At 45.4% G+C, this 18,951-nt stretch overlaps 1 protein-coding gene across 1 annotated transcript in view; it reads left to right on the forward strand.

Annotated features, from left to right (window-relative positions):
• The window catches only part of LOC146209923 (dnaJ homolog subfamily C member 2), a 122,319-nt gene that overhangs the window by 68,053 nt on the left and 35,315 nt on the right, over nt 1–18,951 (forward strand). Inside the window, exon 7 of the mRNA XM_084605074.1 lies at nt 11,707–11,772. Within this exon, the coding sequence (XP_084461200.1) occupies nt 11,707–11,772 (66 nt within the window). The remainder of the gene's footprint in view (nt 1–11,706; nt 11,773–18,951) is intronic.

Raw genomic sequence — 18,951 nt, forward strand, 5'->3', positions numbered from 1 at the left:
ATGCCATGCGCAAACGTGTTGAGCAGAATTCCTTCACTATTGAGAGCCTGGAGGAGGTAGGGGCAGGGGAGGTGTTATGAATGGCACTCACAAACGGAGGGGTTCTTAATCCCATAATTGCGACAAGAAGAAGAGGGGTGCAGGAAATGGACGTGGCCATTATTGCCACAATAGACGTCTCCTGCACTGCACCTGATTTCTGCCCCCAAAACAGGTTTGGCCGCCATGGTGAAGGGGTTTTTGCACTGCAGAGAAGCTGACTTCTAGGTTTCTTGACTAGCTTCAATACTTTGAAGGAGTGTAGTCACGCGCGCCTCTCCTGGCAATTGAATGAACTCACACTTTTGCTGCTTTTACCTAGATGGCGCTAGCAGTAAAAAACCTTTAATGACCGAATACAGGTGCAAATACTAATTATCATCATGGTTTGTGCTTCTTATTTTAACTTTATTTTACAGTAATACAATATTAAAAAAAAGCCAACTCAAACAAGGCTCACGTTGCTGAGTATGACGGCCTTCTTGATTGAATGTCGTGTAGGAAAAATTGATTATATTTGAAGGCTCAGTATAATCGTGCTAATTGTATAAAGCGCAATTTGCATCCGTAATCACCAATAACTACTATTCTAGTTTCGCCATGCATGATTCCTAGGCTGTAGAATGAGCGGTTTTTCTGGTCAAGCTATGCGATGTGAGGCAGTATTACGGAAATCTTCAAATTGGAAAGGTAATTAAAAACGAACTAGCGAATAAATTTCGATGAAACTTCGTACACTCAACTATTATAATGTGCGCCCGAAGTGGTAAAAATTTTACTGCTGTGCACATTGATAAAGCGCAGATATTCGTGCCCAAAATAGCCAAACTTTACCATGTTTAAAAGGCTGCCGATCAAATACTGATTAAATTAAAACTAATTACGCTCCACGTTTCATAATATAAGTACCCATTCTATGTGTAGGCCAAAGGAAACTGTTCTAAGTGCAGCAGTTTCTTCAGCAAACTAATCCGAAGTAGGGTATATCAACGACGCTAGCAAATTTGTCATCTGCAACACCACCTCTCATGCAGTTGATAACGTTGACACACTAAAGCAGCGCACATCATTTGACAGAGAGTATATTAAGCTTTCGAATGATGCCTACATTGGGATGTTCGAAAAAGAACAACGCGCAGAATGCTCATGCAAACATTGCCTAAAATGGCACATTCGCGCTGCCGGAGTAGGACCCCCGCCTTAATGTTGCCTCCTCACCCCCCATTTTTTTCTTCTGTGGGTAGCATTACTTTGTTCTTTGGCCACTGGTATGGTGCGTATAATATAGTTACATCTAAAATGGCGCTAAGCCGAGCTCAATTGACTGGACAGCCTGCGCATGGCAGATTGCTGCTGCAATCTGGCGCAGTGCTCATGAAAAAGAAACCAAAACTGGCCGACCGGACTGTTTCTTTCTGACTCGGCAAAACCATTTAACACATGTTGTGTGAGGTGGGTGGCCAACCCTGCATCATGTGACACTCATATTTGAAGGGCAGTCAATTGCGCTGCACCAATAGCATGTTGCACAGTGAAGGATGCTGTGGAGGACCTAGTCATTCCAGCGGTATTCACACGGGGGATTCTGGTCGCATCAAAATGTTACATAATTCTTTCGAGTGTTCTCAGATGATTGTTGATATCGGCACAGATAGCTCTTACTAAAGAAAGACGGTTTACCACAAAGCACAGCTATAGAAAGAAATACTGGAATTGCAAAAAAATTTTGTTTTGAGCTACTTTTGCCATAATTTCTAATGCTGTCCCTGTAAGGTACAGAAAGCGTTAAATAAAGGCAGGAAAACTGTTTTCTAGTAGAATAGTACTGAACATCATCTTGCTGAATAATACCTTCTTTACAGTGTTAACAGTACTCATCTGGGAAAAAGGTCTGTACTCAATGGACAAGGTACAAAGCACCGCTGGCATAATGCAGCAAGGCAGCTCGCAACTTGGACACAGTAGCAGCAACCTGAACTGCATTGTGACCATCCCTTCGCTCCCATGTGACCACGGTAGAAGAAAGAGAGGTGCTCCGATGACGTCGCAAGGAGCGGCCGCTTAGTGGGACTTTTACGCATGACATGGCCGCCAGGGGCAGCACCGGTACTGGGGGCCTGTTTCTTCGCTCGTTTCGCTGGCGTTTCTATGGGCGCGCCTAGGATGGGCACTTAATTTTAGCACATAGGGGCTTTCGCCTGCTTGAAAAAGTTTTTTTCTTTGGTTGGAGGTGGGTACTTTTATATGTCTGCCAGGTTTCTCGGTTATAATTCAACTTGGGGCCGCATGAATGATTTCTTAACTGATATGCAGCTTTGCGGTTTACGACAAACACGAGTAATACAATATTTCCTAAAAGCACTCCTGTGAGCGGTGCGGAAAAACCATCCAAAGGGGTGCAAGATGGCTATGTGAGCCTTCACAGCTGCCAACATGTGCAAAGTTTTAGGTACGGTCGCGCTGGAAAAAAAAAAAAAAAAAAACCGAACGCAGTTACGTTTCGGCACTGCGCTGTTTGAATTTCTTCTCGCCGTTCTTTTTTTCGGTTGATAACTAAAACACGCTAATGTCCTGACTTATTGCATTACAGATAATTGTGGAAGGTTTTTGCTGCAGGCTGAATGTAAACATGGCGCAAGAAATTTAAACAGCGAAACCCGTAGGCATGCCTTTGCTCGCATTTCTTTTTATTACCATGTACACATGCGTGGCGCGCATTACAACACAATTTGAAGGTAGGATGCTATAGGGCGATTCCATCAAACAAAGGATTGTCGTCCGACCTTATAAATTGATTTTAAATTATGATATATTGTTGCCCGATGACTGGTAAAAAGATATGAGCAATTGATTTTGCTGCCAAATTTTTTTCGGGGCATAGGAATTTAATAATAACGAAGGAGTGGAGTGCCGCGCTTACATTATCTGTTGTTTTTGACAACTTTGGTTATTGATTACAGAAATTATAATAAAGTTAGGTAGCTGAAAATGGTCTCACTAAAAATATGCATGCTTTTGTTTATATTCTGATAATTTTGTTTTTTTGTGAAGTGTAGATTTTGTTTATTTACGTGAGCAGTAAAGGAGAGGTTGGTGCCACATAGCGGTTCCAGCTACTCCTTTCCACCAATTTTATAACAAACACCTCGTCTGTTTTTACAAAATTTTTTAAAGTATAATAATTGGTTCTCAGGAAAGGTATGGCGCAATATCTGTCACAAATGTTCTTTGGACACCAAACCCGCACCCGGAAAAGAGGAAGGTGTTAGGGAAAGCGGAAAGAGAGAAAGGGGTACCGTAGTGGAGGGATGAGGAGTATTTTCGACCACCCGGGGATCTTTAAGTGCACCGCACAGGGCATGGACGCCTCTTCTTTTCGCCTCCATCGAAACGCAGCCATTGGCGGTTGGGATCGAACCCGGGTACTCGGGCACTGTAGTCTGGCATCGTAACCGCTGCACCACCGCGGCGGGGTGAAATCGGCCCAAGAAATAAAATTTTGCCTATTTTGCAGGCCTTTGTCTCAAAAGAAGCTGGTGGTAGAGCGGTAATGTTTCCACACTTTGTTCTCAGCATATTTATCTATCAAACTGCGAAAGCTTATATTTATGCAACGTCTCAATACAGACGTACGATCGCGCTAATTTCAAGAAAACAGCAAGCAATAAAATTTTGTGAACACAACTAATATTTTTTTATTATTCTTAAACTTTGTCCATCTATTCTACTTTACTTCAGCTTTCAAATTCATTGTAAACATATTGCATAATTTCATTGCGCTAGTAATTTCGGCCACTCCAATAATGCCCTTGCGCAAGTCCCAGCGCACGACGCAGGTTTTAAGATTCTACGACATTTGTGAATTGGGCACTATTTTTCAACTGTGGCATATTATTTTATTTCTCTCAACGTTGCAAATTAGCTGGCAGACATCGTAGTGAATGATTCGCAAATTTGTGCGCGTGGTGTTCCTGATGCGCTTGTGGCATTGGGCAGCACAAAGATATTTTTAGAATTTGACTTTCACCACAACATGGACTGCACAAAAATACGATAAAGTTCAATGGGCAAGCCACGTATTCCAAATATTATTAGTAAAATGAAGAAATTGTGAAGGTCATGGAGAACTTACTCATTAAAATAGAATGTTTCTTGGCTGCAATCATTTATTTTAATCATTCGACAATTTTGTTTCTTTGTTTGCACCGCAGAACGATCACGCAGCAAAAGACCCAGTCTGACCGTGTGGATGCCATGTCTGAGATAGGCACACACATCTGGTTATAGATAGCTTTGCTTTTTTGTGTTCGGTACTTCGCTTTGCCACTGGAACGCTAGTTCATTCTGATACCATCTGGCACAGTGCAGTTTCTCATGTCGCAGTGCAGTTTCTCACGGTTGCCGCACCCGCGAGGATGAAGCGGGTGCTCAAACCTCCCCGACAGCGCTTTGCTCTTGCTTCCTTCACCGCCGTGTTATCGGCGTCTGGTTGCGGTGCGAACAAGAGGCGGATAGGATAGCGAATCTTTATTGCACATGCATTGAACAGCTACGCAAGAGGCAATGCACCGGCGGCATGATGTCATGAAGCTACTCTTTAATTTGCCAGACATGGCAATAATCCGCTAGAAGCGAGCCACGTATGCTCTCCGGAGCAGTGAGCGCAGACGACGCATCTCTGTTTGCTCGGAAATGAAATTATTTGTTTAGCCAGCGTTATGAAATTTTCTACCTACGGAGAAGTCGGGGTGTAAATATCGAAAAAGAAATATCTAAGGGTTAGGGCCTTTTTATGCTGATTTAAGTGGGAAATTATCAGCGCACGTGCCAGTGCTTTATAAGCACGCCAGCAGAACCGGCAGAGAGGATGGCCCCACAGAACACGTGCTGCTTCTGGCAGCTGCCCTCTTCCCATCACTAAGTGACCGCACACTCGCTGCAGTGCGGCCGCGCCGTCGGAGCACCTCTTTTTCTTTCACCGTGCTTACAACGCCTGAAGACAATGTGCAGTGTTCACAACAGCGTAGCACTACATATATCTGTTTCACTGGGATGCTAGCTCCACGATGGGCTTGAATGGTGTACCAAACTTCAGGCGTCAAAACAAAATCGTAGAGTTTGGTGTCCCAATATGCACATCTTGCTATGATCACGTTTCTGCTGTGTGCTTTTTTATGTTCATTGTGGCCCAAAATTCACAGTGTCAAATTACTAATTGATGTAAATTGAGACTGGTCATCTTATGGTAACTGCCGCAGTGTACACATGCCACATCCTACCTCTTTTGTCCACTAGCGAGGCTGGTTCCAGTCACGCTATGTCTCATATTGTGGTGATCTGAATAGAGAGGATCGTTGGTAGTTGGTTCACAGCCAGCTGTCTAATACAGTAGAACCTTCTTGATACGTTCCCGGTTGATACGATTTCCCGTTTCACACGTTCAAAATCACGGGCAGTAAGACAGCTCCCATAGAGTTCAATTATTTTTCTCTCAGTTAATATGTTCTTTAATATGCTCTTGGAAAACATGACTTCCTATTTACTACATTCCAAATTTCGACAAACTATAGTCGTATAACATGTTTGTGATCAACTGGACATAACCTAACGAGCGCTCGCGACATGAAAAACTGATCAGCGCCACTCCCCCGCCACAGTTGCTTTTCTGCAGTGCATAGGTGCGGCGGGGCGAAGCATCAAGGAAAGCCTACGAGGGGCCTGTTCTCGTGGAAACAGGACTTTATGAGGAGAAACACGATGGCTTCTTTCGCAGTGCCTTAGAGGCATACTGATGAACCACTTGATAACTACAACTACAATAAAGGCTCGTTAACTCGAACTGCACAGTCTGGTTAAGCTCCATAGAGGTTTATAAAAAAGACCTTTAAGTCGAATGAGAGTCAGTTCCGCTGTGGATCGTTCTGTGGCATGCCATCTTGGTACGGCGCTGAGCCTGGTAGGAATGGGATAGTGAACTACCGGCATTCAGTCCTACAGCCACGAAGCACAACCTGCACTTGCTTGGGAGGCGTATTGAGGCTGCAGTCTTCTTCTTCGGCCGGGCCACGATGGCATGCCACAATTTGAACTACGTGCCGATGTGTCTGGGCACCCAGTACTAGGCCAAATAAAGGCCTCCGCGATAAGCAGGCATAGTTAAAGGCTGCGCATGTCCAAAACGGGGACTGAAGATTAAACCAAGTAAAACCATGGAAGAGAGGATAAAGCCAAAATGGCGCCAAGACCGGCACAGTGGCCGAGGGCACCGGAGGTTAGGGGTTGGTGACCGTGGCGGCAGCTGCCTGCTCTCTTCTTCTGCGCAACCTCCGAAGCTTGCAACTAAATATTCGCTAATTCGACCCCTGTTAGTTCAGAAATACGGATAAGTATTTCTGTCAGTGCGATCCCAGCCAACGCCTGTCGAAGGCTATGACGTCGGATGGGCTGGGCAGTTCCCAAATAAAAAACCAAATCATTATGTTGGAAAATTCTTTTTCTTTTGCGACAGTCATCCATCCTTCCACCCATGAGTCATCATCAAAAGCACGGGGCCATTCGCGAACATAACGCCGGCCTTTAGCACTGTTCGCTTCAAAAGGCGTTTGCACTATCATGCACTGCAGTGATTGTGTGGCATTGGACGGCGCCTGCTCCAAACACGACATGATAAAGTAAAATCGAGGTCAACATAACCAGACGAGCACTGGCATTCTGCTGAGTTGCCCCCCACCCCACCGCACACACACACCTTCATTTTCCTGCTACAGCTAACATGAAAGAGTAAGCACACTGTGCTGCTGTTATCGCTGCGTGGCAACTTTGCCACCACTGCCAAGAAATTCACGGTGAATGCCACGGTGACAGCGCGAAATAAAGGGACGCGCTTATGGCCGAAATACATGGAGCATTTTTGCCGCGTCAAGGCGGCATTTTACGCCCGCCGGTGCGCACTCAACGCCCGGCGTCGGAAAAAACACGCGCCGCCGCCGATCTGGCCCTGCCAGATATTTGACACGTGGGAGGTGCGGCGTCCTCTCGAACCGGAAGCTACTGCGGACGCTAGCCGATAGGAGCGCTGAAAGCTGGCATTTCCAGTTTGAGTGACCGCTGTCAACATTGCCACCATGCCCGACGAGGTATGCTGCAGCTTGACCGCAAAAATGTGATTATTGTAAAAATAAACGCCTAATCAAGTACGGAATGTCACTTTTTTGTCAGTGTACGACCTACTCTCAGATCGTAATGTATTTGTTTTCTCCCTGACGCGAAATTTGTAAAAGAAAACAAACAAAAAGAACCGTGCCGCTGGTATCTGAGCGGGCATTCCTAGGTATCTTCGTTCTTTCGAGCGAGCCAAATCCTTGTGCGACCTATGTACGCTTACTACATTTGGCACTGTAGCATTTTATATAAGCTCTTTCGCTATTTTAACACAAGGGACAGCGTCGCTTCTCTCACATGTTTCGCTCTGCAGTTATTTATGCTTCCTGATGCATGGGATGCAGTGGTGGCATAGCGGTAGAACATCTGCCTCGCATGCAAGAGGACCGGGGTTCAAATCCCAGTGCCGTGCAATTCTCCACCGGATTAAAGAAAACAAAAATCCGCGTGTCGATGGAATTGCATAAACAGGCTTGGGGTGCGACCTGATGCCGGTGAACACCTCCGGCAGCGCACTCCCTCACCAGAACAGGAGTTGGCCACCCTGGTGCAGTAATTGGCCGCAACCTCCTATGATAAGCTCCACAAAACCCCGACCCTCAGTCACCAGCGGCTGCAGAACAACTGACCACGGCGGCGGTCAGACCTGTGACGCAGCAGGGGGTGCTAAGAATACCTGGCTCTGCTGGGCACGCTGCCATTGGAAACTGACCCTGGCAATGTTTAACGCTAGAACCCTAGCTAGTGCAGTACTGTTAGAGGAACTAGAGGGTATGAAATGGGATGTCATAGGGCTTAGTCAGGTTAGAAGGCCGAATGAGGCATATACTGCACTCAAGGATGGGCATGTACTGTGTTATCGAGGTTTACCAGAGTGGCGACAACTAGGAGTAGGTTTCCTTGCCAATAAGTGTATAGCGGGTAATATAGATGAATTCTATAGTATTAATGAGAGGGTGGCAGGCATTGTATTTAGGCCTATTAAGCGGTATAAACTAATGGTTGTACAGGCCTATGCACCCACATGTAGTTATGATGACCAGGCAGCTGAAAGCTTCTACAAAAATGTAGAATCGGCAATGCGAAAAGTAAAGACGCAGTATACTGTACTAATAGGCGACTTCAATGCCAAGGTAGGAAAAAAGCAGGCAGGAGACCAGGCAGTAGGTGACTATGGTATTGGTTCTGAGAATAGCAGGGGGGAGTTACTAGTTGAGTTTGCAGAGCGCAATAACTTAAGAATCATGAATACTTCCTTCACCAAACGGAAGAACCGGAAATGGACATGGAAAAGTCCTAACGGGGAGACTAAAAATGAAATTGACTTCATAATGTGTTCAACCCTCACCATTATGCAAGATGTAGAGGTAATTGGGAAAGTGCGATGCAGTGACCACGGGATGGTGAGGTCCCGAATTAGCCTAAATCTGATGAAGGAACGCAACAGATTAGCAAGAAAGAAACCCATCAATGAATTAGCGGTGAGAGGGAGGGCAGAAGAGTTCAGGATCTCGCTACAGAATAGATATTCAGCGCTTACCAAGGATGGCAACATTACCCTAGAAGCAATGAACAATAATTTCAACTGAGTGCACAGTAGAAGTAGGCGGTACGATAGCTAGAGAGGATACCGGTAAGCTGTCTAAGGAGACGAAAGATTTGATTAAAAAACGTTAGAGTATAAAAGCTTCCAATCCAGCAGATCAGATCGAATTGGCCGAGATATCACAGCTAATCAATAAGCGAAAGGCGGCCGATATAAGGAAGTATAACATGGAGAAAATTGAGCATGCTGTAAAGAACGGGGAAAGCCTTAAAGCGGTAAAGAAAAAATTGGGCATAGGCAAAAACCAGATGTATGCGATAAGGGACAAGGCGGGCAACGTCATCACGAATATGGACAAGATAGTCAAAGTAGCCGAGGAGTTCTATACAGATCTCTACAGTAGCCAAAGTAGTCAGGACCGTAATGAGATTGGCGGTTGGGAAAAACAGTCAGACGTTCCACCAGTGACAAAGGACGTGGTCAAGAAAGCATTAGAAACTATGAAAAGGGGGAAATCAGCTGGAGAGGACCAGATAACTACAGATTTGCTGAAGGACGGGAGGGATATCGTGCTAGAAAAACTGGCCACCCTGTATACGCAGTGCCTGGTGTCATGGACGGTACTAGAACCTTGGAAGAATGCAAACATTATTCTCATTCATAAGAAAGGGGACTCTGAAGACCTTAAAAATTACAGACCAGTCAGCTTACTGTCTGTTACATATCATTTACTAAGGTAATCGCTAATAGAATCAGGACAACCTTAGACTGCAGTCAAGCAAAGGATCAAGCAGGTTTTCGGAAACGGTGCTCTACTATCGATCATATCCATACCATCAATCAGGTGATAGAAAAAAGCTGGGAATATAACCAGCCCTTATACATAGCATTCATTGATTACGAAAAAGCATTTGACTCAGTTGAAACCTCGGTGGTGATGCAGGCATTGCGAAATCAGGGGTAGACGAGCTGTATGTAAAAGTGCTGGAAGATATATATAGTGGCTGCACAGCAACCATAGTTCTGCATAAAGAAAGTAACAAAATTCCCATAAAGAAATGTGTTAGGCAAGGAGACACAATCTCCCCAGTACTATTCACAGCTTGCTTAGAGGAAGTATTCGGAGACTTGGAATGGGAGCAGTTAGGGCTATGGGTTGATGGAGAATACCTAAGTAATCTGCGATTTGCTGACGACATTGCCTTGCTAAGCAACTCGGGGGGATGAACGGCAAATAATGATTGATGACCTAGACAGTAAAAGTAGAAAGGTAGGCTTGAAAATCAATATGCAGAAGACTAAGGTAATGTTCAACAGCCTCGGGAAGGAACAGCAGTCTACATTAGGTAGCGAAGCACTGGAAGTAGTAGGCGAATATGTCTACTTAGGACAGGTAGTAACCGCAGATCCGGACCATGAAAAGGAAATAACAAGAAGAATAAGATTGGGATGGAGCGCATTTGGCAAGCACTCGCAGATTATGACTAGCAGCTTACCGGTATCGCTCAAGAGGAAATTATACAACAGTTGCATCTTACCTGTACTCACCTATGGGGCTGAAACGTGGAGGCTAATCAAGAGAGTTCTATTAAGTTGAGGACAACCCAGAGGGCTATGGAACGAAAAATGGAAGGGTAACATTAAGAGATAGAAAGCGTGCAGAGTGGGTCAGAGATAGTGGAAATTAAGAAGAAGAAATGGGCATGGGCAGGACATGTAATGCGAAGAGAGGATAACCGATGGTCGCTTAGGGTAACAAACGATTCCAAGGGAAGGAAAGCGTAGCAGGGGGCGGCAGAAAGTTAGATGGGCGGATGAGGTTAAGAAGTTCGCAGGGGTCAAGTGGATTCAACTAGCACAGAACCGGGTTAAGTGGAGAAATATGGGAGAGGCCTTTGCCCTGCAGTGTGTATAGTCAGGGTGATGATGATGATGCATTTGCTTTCGCATCAAGGGATCCGCGGCAGCTCTCGCGCTGCTACGTCGTTCTATGTGTCTCGAGCTGGGCGTCGCGGCAGTTTTCAATGCGCAAAAATCGTGGAAAAAAACGCCGCATGTATCCCGGCTTTAACGAATGCTTTATATTTTCCTTTTTTCTTTTAAATTCTCACTTGCAAAAGGGGAGCGGCGTCCATTATGCATGGGGCATGAGCAAAAGCGCGGTGACTGTAAACCATCGCATTAACTTCTCCAATGTAAGGGGGCGAAGCATTCGGAAAAACCCAATGAAGTGATTCCGGCTCTTCATTCCTTCTACAAAAGAGATCTATTGCTAGATCTGTTCCGTGCTTAGGACTACACAAATAAAAAGTGAATTCTGCGAGAGCTTAAAAAGGAGCTATGCATACGTGATGTCTTTAAATGCATATTTACACTTTTATGCATTGAAAGTCTCAATTTTAAATGCCTTTGTACCTCATTCAGCTGTTATTTTCTTTAATATTAGGCAGTTAAAATCATACTTTTTGCCAGATAATACGTTTTTCCTGGTGTTTATTCAAGAATATATGACGAGGTTTTAATGTATGCCATGGCATGACAGAAATGTGCCTGTCACACTTTGTTTTCTAACCCATGGGCACATGACGTCTCCTGGTGGACATTACCGTGCATGGTTTTTTTGCCATCAAGAAATGTCCCATTGCTTTGCTGCCAGTTTAGATGAGTGGGAAGTTCGTAATTTCAGAAGGTTTAAGTAATTCAAATAGCGAAATGATGCTTGCAAACTGATTGAAGTTTAAAATATTTGCATACCTCTAATTGATGGAGCCATAAAAAACAGTTGTTGCTATGCTTTTTTCATTATTGAGTCGATTTTTATCAGCTCTTTAGGCATAATTTGAGCGTTTTTTTTTTTTCTTTTTTTGCTGCTCCTTAGTGTCTGAATTAATTATTTTTGGTGTGTAAACTCTTTTAAGTATGACTTTTCTTGACATTTTCTCTCTTTGTGGGTCATGCAGGTACAGCTTTGACTCGTGGCGCGAGTACTCTTACCTGGATGAAGAGGAGAAGGAGAAAGGAGAGAAGTGAGGCCCCTTCCCTTTCCTGCTTTTCTTTTATGCTTTTGTGTAGTTTTCGCATCCCCAGCCATTTTTTTAGTTTAACTTGGTGAAAAGAAGTCTGTGCGAAATATAATTGGTGGTGGCATTGGCTGCATATTAAGTCTTTCCATTTTACACTTAGCCAGTGTGTTGAGTTTTCATGCTTCTAGAGGCAAAATATTTTGGATTGGGTTGTGGCAAAGCTGGGAGGGTAGAGAGGTGGAAAGTGATGTGATTTCAAAGTGACGGCCAACTTACCTGCTCAGGCTTTGTTGTGGTTTTTCAGGGGCGTATTTAGGAGTTGGGTACATCAGTTCCTGACTCCTAAAATGTAAAACCGATGCAATGAAAAGATGCCTGCCATGGGAGTATACTATGGCAGATTGAGTGGCAGCATTAGGCACAGCATTTTTGTAGCGAAAGCTACACTGCGCTAGGTTTTCAAGCCGTTGGCATGGCACCGTGTGCCGTATGCTGGCTGTAGAAGAAAAGAAAGGAAGAGAAAAAGAAAGAGAAGAATACAGATAACTTCACTGTAAGCTGAACCTAGGCGTGGCCAGGGAGCTGTAGCTGTAGCTTAACCATAGGTAAATCACAGCTGATATTTTTTTTCTTTTTTCAACATATCTAATGTTATTATTAGAGAGTCTGCCATTTGTGAATAGGGTCATTTTAAACTTGCACGAACTAGGTCTTCATCGACACTGTTGTGAAGTGAGCCACTTGCTGGTGCGTATTTTAAATGTTATGAGGTTGATTTTGGAGTGCATGGCTGACAGATACATGTTGCAGCATTTATAAGCACATGTAAAAAGTTTTTACATGCTGGTACTGCTGCAGGACATGTTGTACCCTGTTGCACTTTAGTGCCACATATTTTTTTTTAGTTTATTATAACATTATTTGCAACATTTAGCTTCCTATGATGTCAGTTGAACGATTAATGCACAGCAGTGTCATAGGGTCTGAGCAATGTCTTGGGACACTGTTGGTAATAGTAAAAACATGTAAAAACACATGTAAAAAGTTTTTACATGCTGGTACTGCTGCAGGACATGTTGCACCCTGTTGCACTTTAGTGCCACTTATTTGTTTTAGTTTATTCTAACATTATTTGCAACATTTAGCTTCCTATGATGTCGAACGATTAATGCACAGCAGTGTCATAGGGTCTGAGCAATGTCTTGGGACACTGTTGGTAATAGTAATGTAAAATGCTATCTGGAAGTCATTCGACTTCCCATGATAGCATTGTCTAGTGTTTCCCGTGTTGATTGCAGTGGGAAGCATGCCTAATGTAAAGAGTTAAATTTGCACTAATTCTTTTGATGTGGCTGATATCCTCTTGGAGTGCATTGAAAGCATGCTTGTGCAGGTATCCATATAAATAGGAGTGTTTTTGTGTTGATATTGTCATCAGTCCATATCTTTTGTTTTGATTTTAATAAGATAAGGACGCGATGCAACGAAGAAACATATACAGTCAGGGGTGGAAGTGCTGCTCCATTTTCTGCATTCTGCTCCAAACTGCTTTCTCTGCTCCATCCTGCTCCAAACTGCAACTGAAGGGAATTAATTGAACAAAAAACTGCACTGTGCGTGTGACATAGTATTTTTCAGCCTTTTGAATTGCCAGTGGGGAGAGAGGTGAGAGCAGCAAGCGAAGCACGTAGCACTCACTACTCTGAGCCGTTAGGAAACTTGTACGACTACAAAAACTCTGAGTGATTTTAATGGTTCTGCTGTGAGAACAGGCAGGCACTTCACCATCGAGCTTTTTTGTCAGGGGCAAACTTTTCAGGCCTACGGCAGATAAAATCACACTTGAAGCGTTATGGGTTATCACGCCAAAGGTGTCAAACACTACCGAAAGCTTCTTAATAGTATTGGAAAGGCATACAGAACCCACCTCCAAGGTGTTAAAAATGATCCCCAGCATTGCTCAAGCAAAGAATGATAGAACTATTGGCAGATGGCAGTGAAATAAATATTCTGAAGGATGAAATGGCTACCCTTTAAAGCCATCTATATTTCCTAAAGGCACTACTGACCAGTACTCGCGAATTTATCAGCACAGGCTGATCAGAAAGGATAGCACAAAATAGAGAGCAGAAATACCGTGCCCATTAATCTGAGCTACAAATTTGTGGTTCTGCTTGAGTGCATCGAATTGATAGACTCGACATTTGAATCCATCAAGTAAAAAAAAAGTCAGATTTTTAGGTCACACTATGTGTTCAGTTAGGAAGTGCACCAGCAAGCGTTCCTTTTGCTGCTATTGTTTGTATCATCAAAGATGAGTGCGAAGTTGGAAAGGCAGTCAACTTGCATAAAAAGAAATCAGATTGGATATTTTGTATTTCAGAAAGAGAAAACTGCAATTATCAGAGATGACCTTAAAAACTTGCTTCAAAACATGAATCATACGCTCCAAAACGCTCCTTTCATTACTCCAAGGCTGCTCCAAAGAGACTTTATTACTGCTTCCAAAGCTGCTCCAAAAAGCTCGAGCCTGCTTCCACCCCTGATACACTCAAACCCACTTATAACAATACCGGTTTTAACAATACAGTCGAACCCGGATATATCGAACTCGAAGGGGATCGCAAAATAGTTCGATAATTCTATATACAGAAATTGGCTTGTGACGGCACTTACAATGCGAAAAAACGATACTCGCGTAATCGCGTCGCGTAATCAACCCATTCGCATAATGAACCCACCCTCCACTTTTGCTCCCGAGAATTTGAAAAAAAAAAAAATGCGTAAAGGCCAACTCTCTCGCATGCAAGCGATTGAGCGATCTCAGCGCCGCGTGAAAAGTTTCAAACTTGTTGGAACTGTGTCCCTCTCGCTGCTCGAGCCACCGCGGTAGCTCAAAAGGTTTCTGTGTCGCCGCGGCAGAAATTGCGAGCGTTTTCGCTTGCATGTCGACAGCGTGCGTCATTCTGTTTCGGTGGTCTCATCCACAGCTCATTTCTTGGCAGCTTGCCAAGATGCTGCGCAACGATAACGTCCGGGCGCGTTTATTTCTTGATAGCTCCTGCGGTGGCAGGGAGCGAACTTGGCAAAGTGCCCTTGATAGCTTGATTGCACAAGCCACGCCGCGCTTGGGTCGGGAGTCATGATCGCAGCAACTGACCCCATGCTTTCGTTGATTCATACATGCAGGATAAACGACTCCCGCAAAAAAAAAAAAAAAAAAACTGCCGCCGCTTAACGTCAGAACAGCACAACAATAAGAAAGGATGACTCAAAAAAAAAAAAAAAATCAGACAGCTGCCGCTTCTTAACGTCCGCAGGCGCCATAGCCACGTCAGCCACCGCGCGCAGAGGGTTCGCAGCACACGCTGGAGAAAGCATCCGATGTCTGTCTGAAAACGGGCTGAGCTGGCTTGGCGCATGTGTAGTGCGTGCTGAAGGAGAGAGATAGCTCGGCGAAAGAACGGGCACACGGCTTGCAAACGTCATGTGTTGGCGCGCGGGAAACGATAACTGCAGATGCGCGCGCCTTTGAGGAATGGGCGCGGCGCTGCCCAGACCAGCCGTGTCGCCGAACTGTTCCTTCTCATTCCTTCCGCGCATGGCTTGAAAACATCACGCGGCAAACGGCCAAGGGTGATGCGATCGTCTTTGGGGAAGGCACACTTTCCAGTGCATGGTGCGGAGTTCGATATATTAAACGACCGGTGAAATTAAGTTCGATATATGACGCGGCTTTCCTATACAGTACAACCTCGTTAATTCGAAGTCATCGGGACCGCGAGAAATCTTCGAATTAAGCGGGTTTTCGAATTAACCGAACACACCAAGAAATAAGACTTAGGCAAAAAAATTGGTTGCAGGAAAGTGTTACCTTTATTCGGCATATTTTGAATTACTACTGAAAGTAATCAGAGATGCTGGTTTGCCGCGTCCGGTAGTTTGCGGCTCCTAAGGTCATGCTCTTGAGTTGGTCAAATAGACGAAACATCTCTGAACTTCCACCGCGGCACTCAACAAAACTGCGGATAACGTTCAGCGATCCGATAACTTCACCAAGAGCAGGTGCTCGGGGAGGCTCGTCGGTGTCGTCGTCGATATCGTCGCTGTCATCGCGCATGTGCGTATCAGCAGTGATCTCACTCTCCAAGTCAGAGTAGCCAGTCTGCTCTTCGCTCTCAATGTTGATATACTCGGCGAAGCCGACTGCGTTGGACTCATCCTCGGTCTTCGAACAAGCGGCCAACTCGGTCTTCGAACAAGCGCTCTTGCCTGCTTCCTGGATCAAGCAGAACTTCTACTGCAGCGTTAAAGTCTTGTACTTTGGCATTTCTGCACTGCTACGGTCACAAAGCTGGCACTTCTGCACAGTCCCGCCCAAAAAAACGGCACAGTAGCCGACTCCTAACCACAGCGCACAACACAAAGAAATGGCGCAGGCGGGACCGGCGCGGCGGTGGTGGTGGCGTACTTGCAGCATCGGAGGCACGGGGGAAGAGTGGGCGAAGCACACCAAGGGATGGAGTGGGGGCGAGGTCACGTGATAAAAACCGGTATGCCCGTCGTGTTGCAGTGAAGCACGTCTTCTCTGCAGGCGCATGTTTCGGCGGTGCGCGAGGCGCACTGTGGACCGATTTTTGTGCAGAGAGTGCTCCGGCTGGGGCGCTTCGCCTATAAATCATCACCATTACTATGTGGCTTTGCCTCGCGGCTCCGTAGGGCCGTCGTTTCGCCGGGTTTGCAGCGAAACATGGATCAGGCATTGCCGCATAGCAGTCCAAATTTTCGAATTAACCGGGCTGGCGCAGGCCGCCTTTTCGAATTATCCGGCCAAATTTACATTGGAAAATACGGGACCGCAGAAAACCTTCGAATTATCCGGGATTTCGAATTAACCGAGTTCGAATTATCGAGGTTTTACTGTACTTTTACATGGGATTTTCAAGGGGATATTTCGTGAGTTTGATATAACCAAAATTCGATATATCCGGGTTCGATATAACCGGGTTCGGCTGTATATCGGATGTAATGATGGACAGCCACTGCACCGTCAGGTTTGCCATGTGTTCTATGGTAATATAAAATATCCGGGTTCGGCTGTATATCGGATGTAATGATGGACAGCCACTGCACCGTCAGGTTTGCCATGTGTTCTATAGTAATATAAACCACTTATTACAATGGGGTCGTATTATGTTATCGGTTATAACAATCAAATATGGTCACTGAAAGTCAACAAAAACACAAAGGCGGTGACCACAAAAGTGGGCGCATGCGCTGAAACGTCGACAACACCGGTGCAGCGGCAATAAAAATAAAAAGAACGAAAAAAATCAGGACAGAGCGCGTCAAGCCAATGCATTGGTCGGGTGTGCCAGGGGTTAGGGGGGAAGTGCTTTCATGCTGTGAGATGCAGGGGAGGACGGAGTGCTTCCTCACGCGGAGGAGAAGGGAAGGTGTAAAGCGTTGCTTAGCACAGCCGTTCTGAAAGAGAGCTTTGACCGCTTCCTCTCGACACCGCCCGCGGCCTCTCTGCCTCTGCATGGTGGAGCAGTCTATTTTGAGGATGCGCTAACCATGGTGCGCTGCGCTATCCTCCCCTGTTTGCTTTGTAAAGGCCCCTGCTTCGCAGTTGCACATGTTTCGTTGTAGGCAAGCAGCAATGTTAGTGCACATTTTTTTTACCGTGGTTTTCCTATACTCCGTTTCATACATCAAGTGCAAAACTGCCATAGCTAGACCTCCTGTTTGCGCTCCCCGCATCCTCGATGAAAAATAGGGCCTGCTCTTGACGAGAGGGAATAATAGTAGCTTTGTCTGCAAGCTTAAAACATCTTACATTTGCCATCAACTCCATAAAAAGCACCTTTTTTAAGGAGAAACGATTGGATTCGGTGAATTTGTATGTTTTGTTGGCCGTTTTCGTTTGTGTCGCGTTTTCGCTGCCCCACAACCCCGCCGGCGGTGCCCTCCGTGCTGCGCAATGCAGTGTCCTGGACTGCCTCTTCGGAGTGGGTCTTTCCTATAAGATCCGCACTGCAAAGATGTCCAGGCACTCGAAGCAAGTTATTGAAAACGTGTATGATCGGCATAGAGCCAGTTTCCACAGAAACCACTCGGCCACGGAACGAGCACGTAGTGATACGCCTCCTTTCTTTCCTTGCGGACTACTTGAGTAGCTATCGCTGCGTCACCTGATGTATGAAACTGAGTCTGCTGTCTTAGTTGCCACGATCTTGCTGACCCTGGATTTTCCATGAACAGCACCTTCAGGAAGCGTGACACAACCGCCGCAGAAGAGGAAACGAATGGCAATACCGCTAGAAGTTAAGCGGAACATTGTATGTGAGCACAAGAACAGTGTAAAAGTGTGCAGCTTGGTGCACAAGTACGGCCTGACGCAATCGACAATATCAACGATCATCTGCAAGTGCTCATTGAGAATGAAAATGATACCAGTGCTGTCCATGCAATGGTCGATGGTCAGAAAAGAGTTCGACAAGGAGACTACAAAGACGTAGAACAGGCACTCTGTCAGTGGTTCTTGAACGCCCATGCTGCAAACCTGCTGGTTAATGGCCCGATCTTAGTGGAGAAGGTGAAACACTTAGCATACCTCCTGCATAATCCAACCACCTGGTGGTGGTTGGATTCAGCTGTTCAAGGAGAGACATTGAATCGTCTACAGTCGAACCCGGATATATCGAACTCGAAAGGGTCGCGAAATAGTTCGATATATTGATAATTCGATATACAGAAATCTGCTTGAGATGCCACTTGCGATCGTGAAAAATGATACGGTATTTGTCGCGTAGTCAACCCACTCGAAAAATGAATCCACTCCCCATTCTTGCCCCCGAGAATTCGAAAAAAAAAAAAAAGCGTTCGGTGGAGCGTTTCTCCGTTTCGACCGTAGATCATTTATTCACAGCGTGCCAAGATGCTGCGCAGCAATAACGCCACGACGTGTTTATCTTTTAACTACACTTTTCATAGATCCTGCGGTGGCAGGGAGCGGAAGGGGAGAGAGGAAGGGGAGAGATAAAGCTCAGCAGAAGAGTGGGCACATCCTTGCGCTTCGCTCTATCGCACTTTTCCCCTCTCCCCAACACCGCGGCTGCGCTAGTTCTCTCTCGTTCCTTCACACACGACTTGCAAACGTCACGTGCTAGCGCGGCACCG

This window comes from Amblyomma maculatum, chromosome 1 (assembly GCF_055883805.1).
Source record: "Amblyomma maculatum isolate TAMU_Amacu chromosome 1, ASM5588380v1, whole genome shotgun sequence".
NCBI lineage: Eukaryota > Metazoa > Arthropoda > Arachnida > Ixodida > Ixodidae > Amblyomma > Amblyomma maculatum.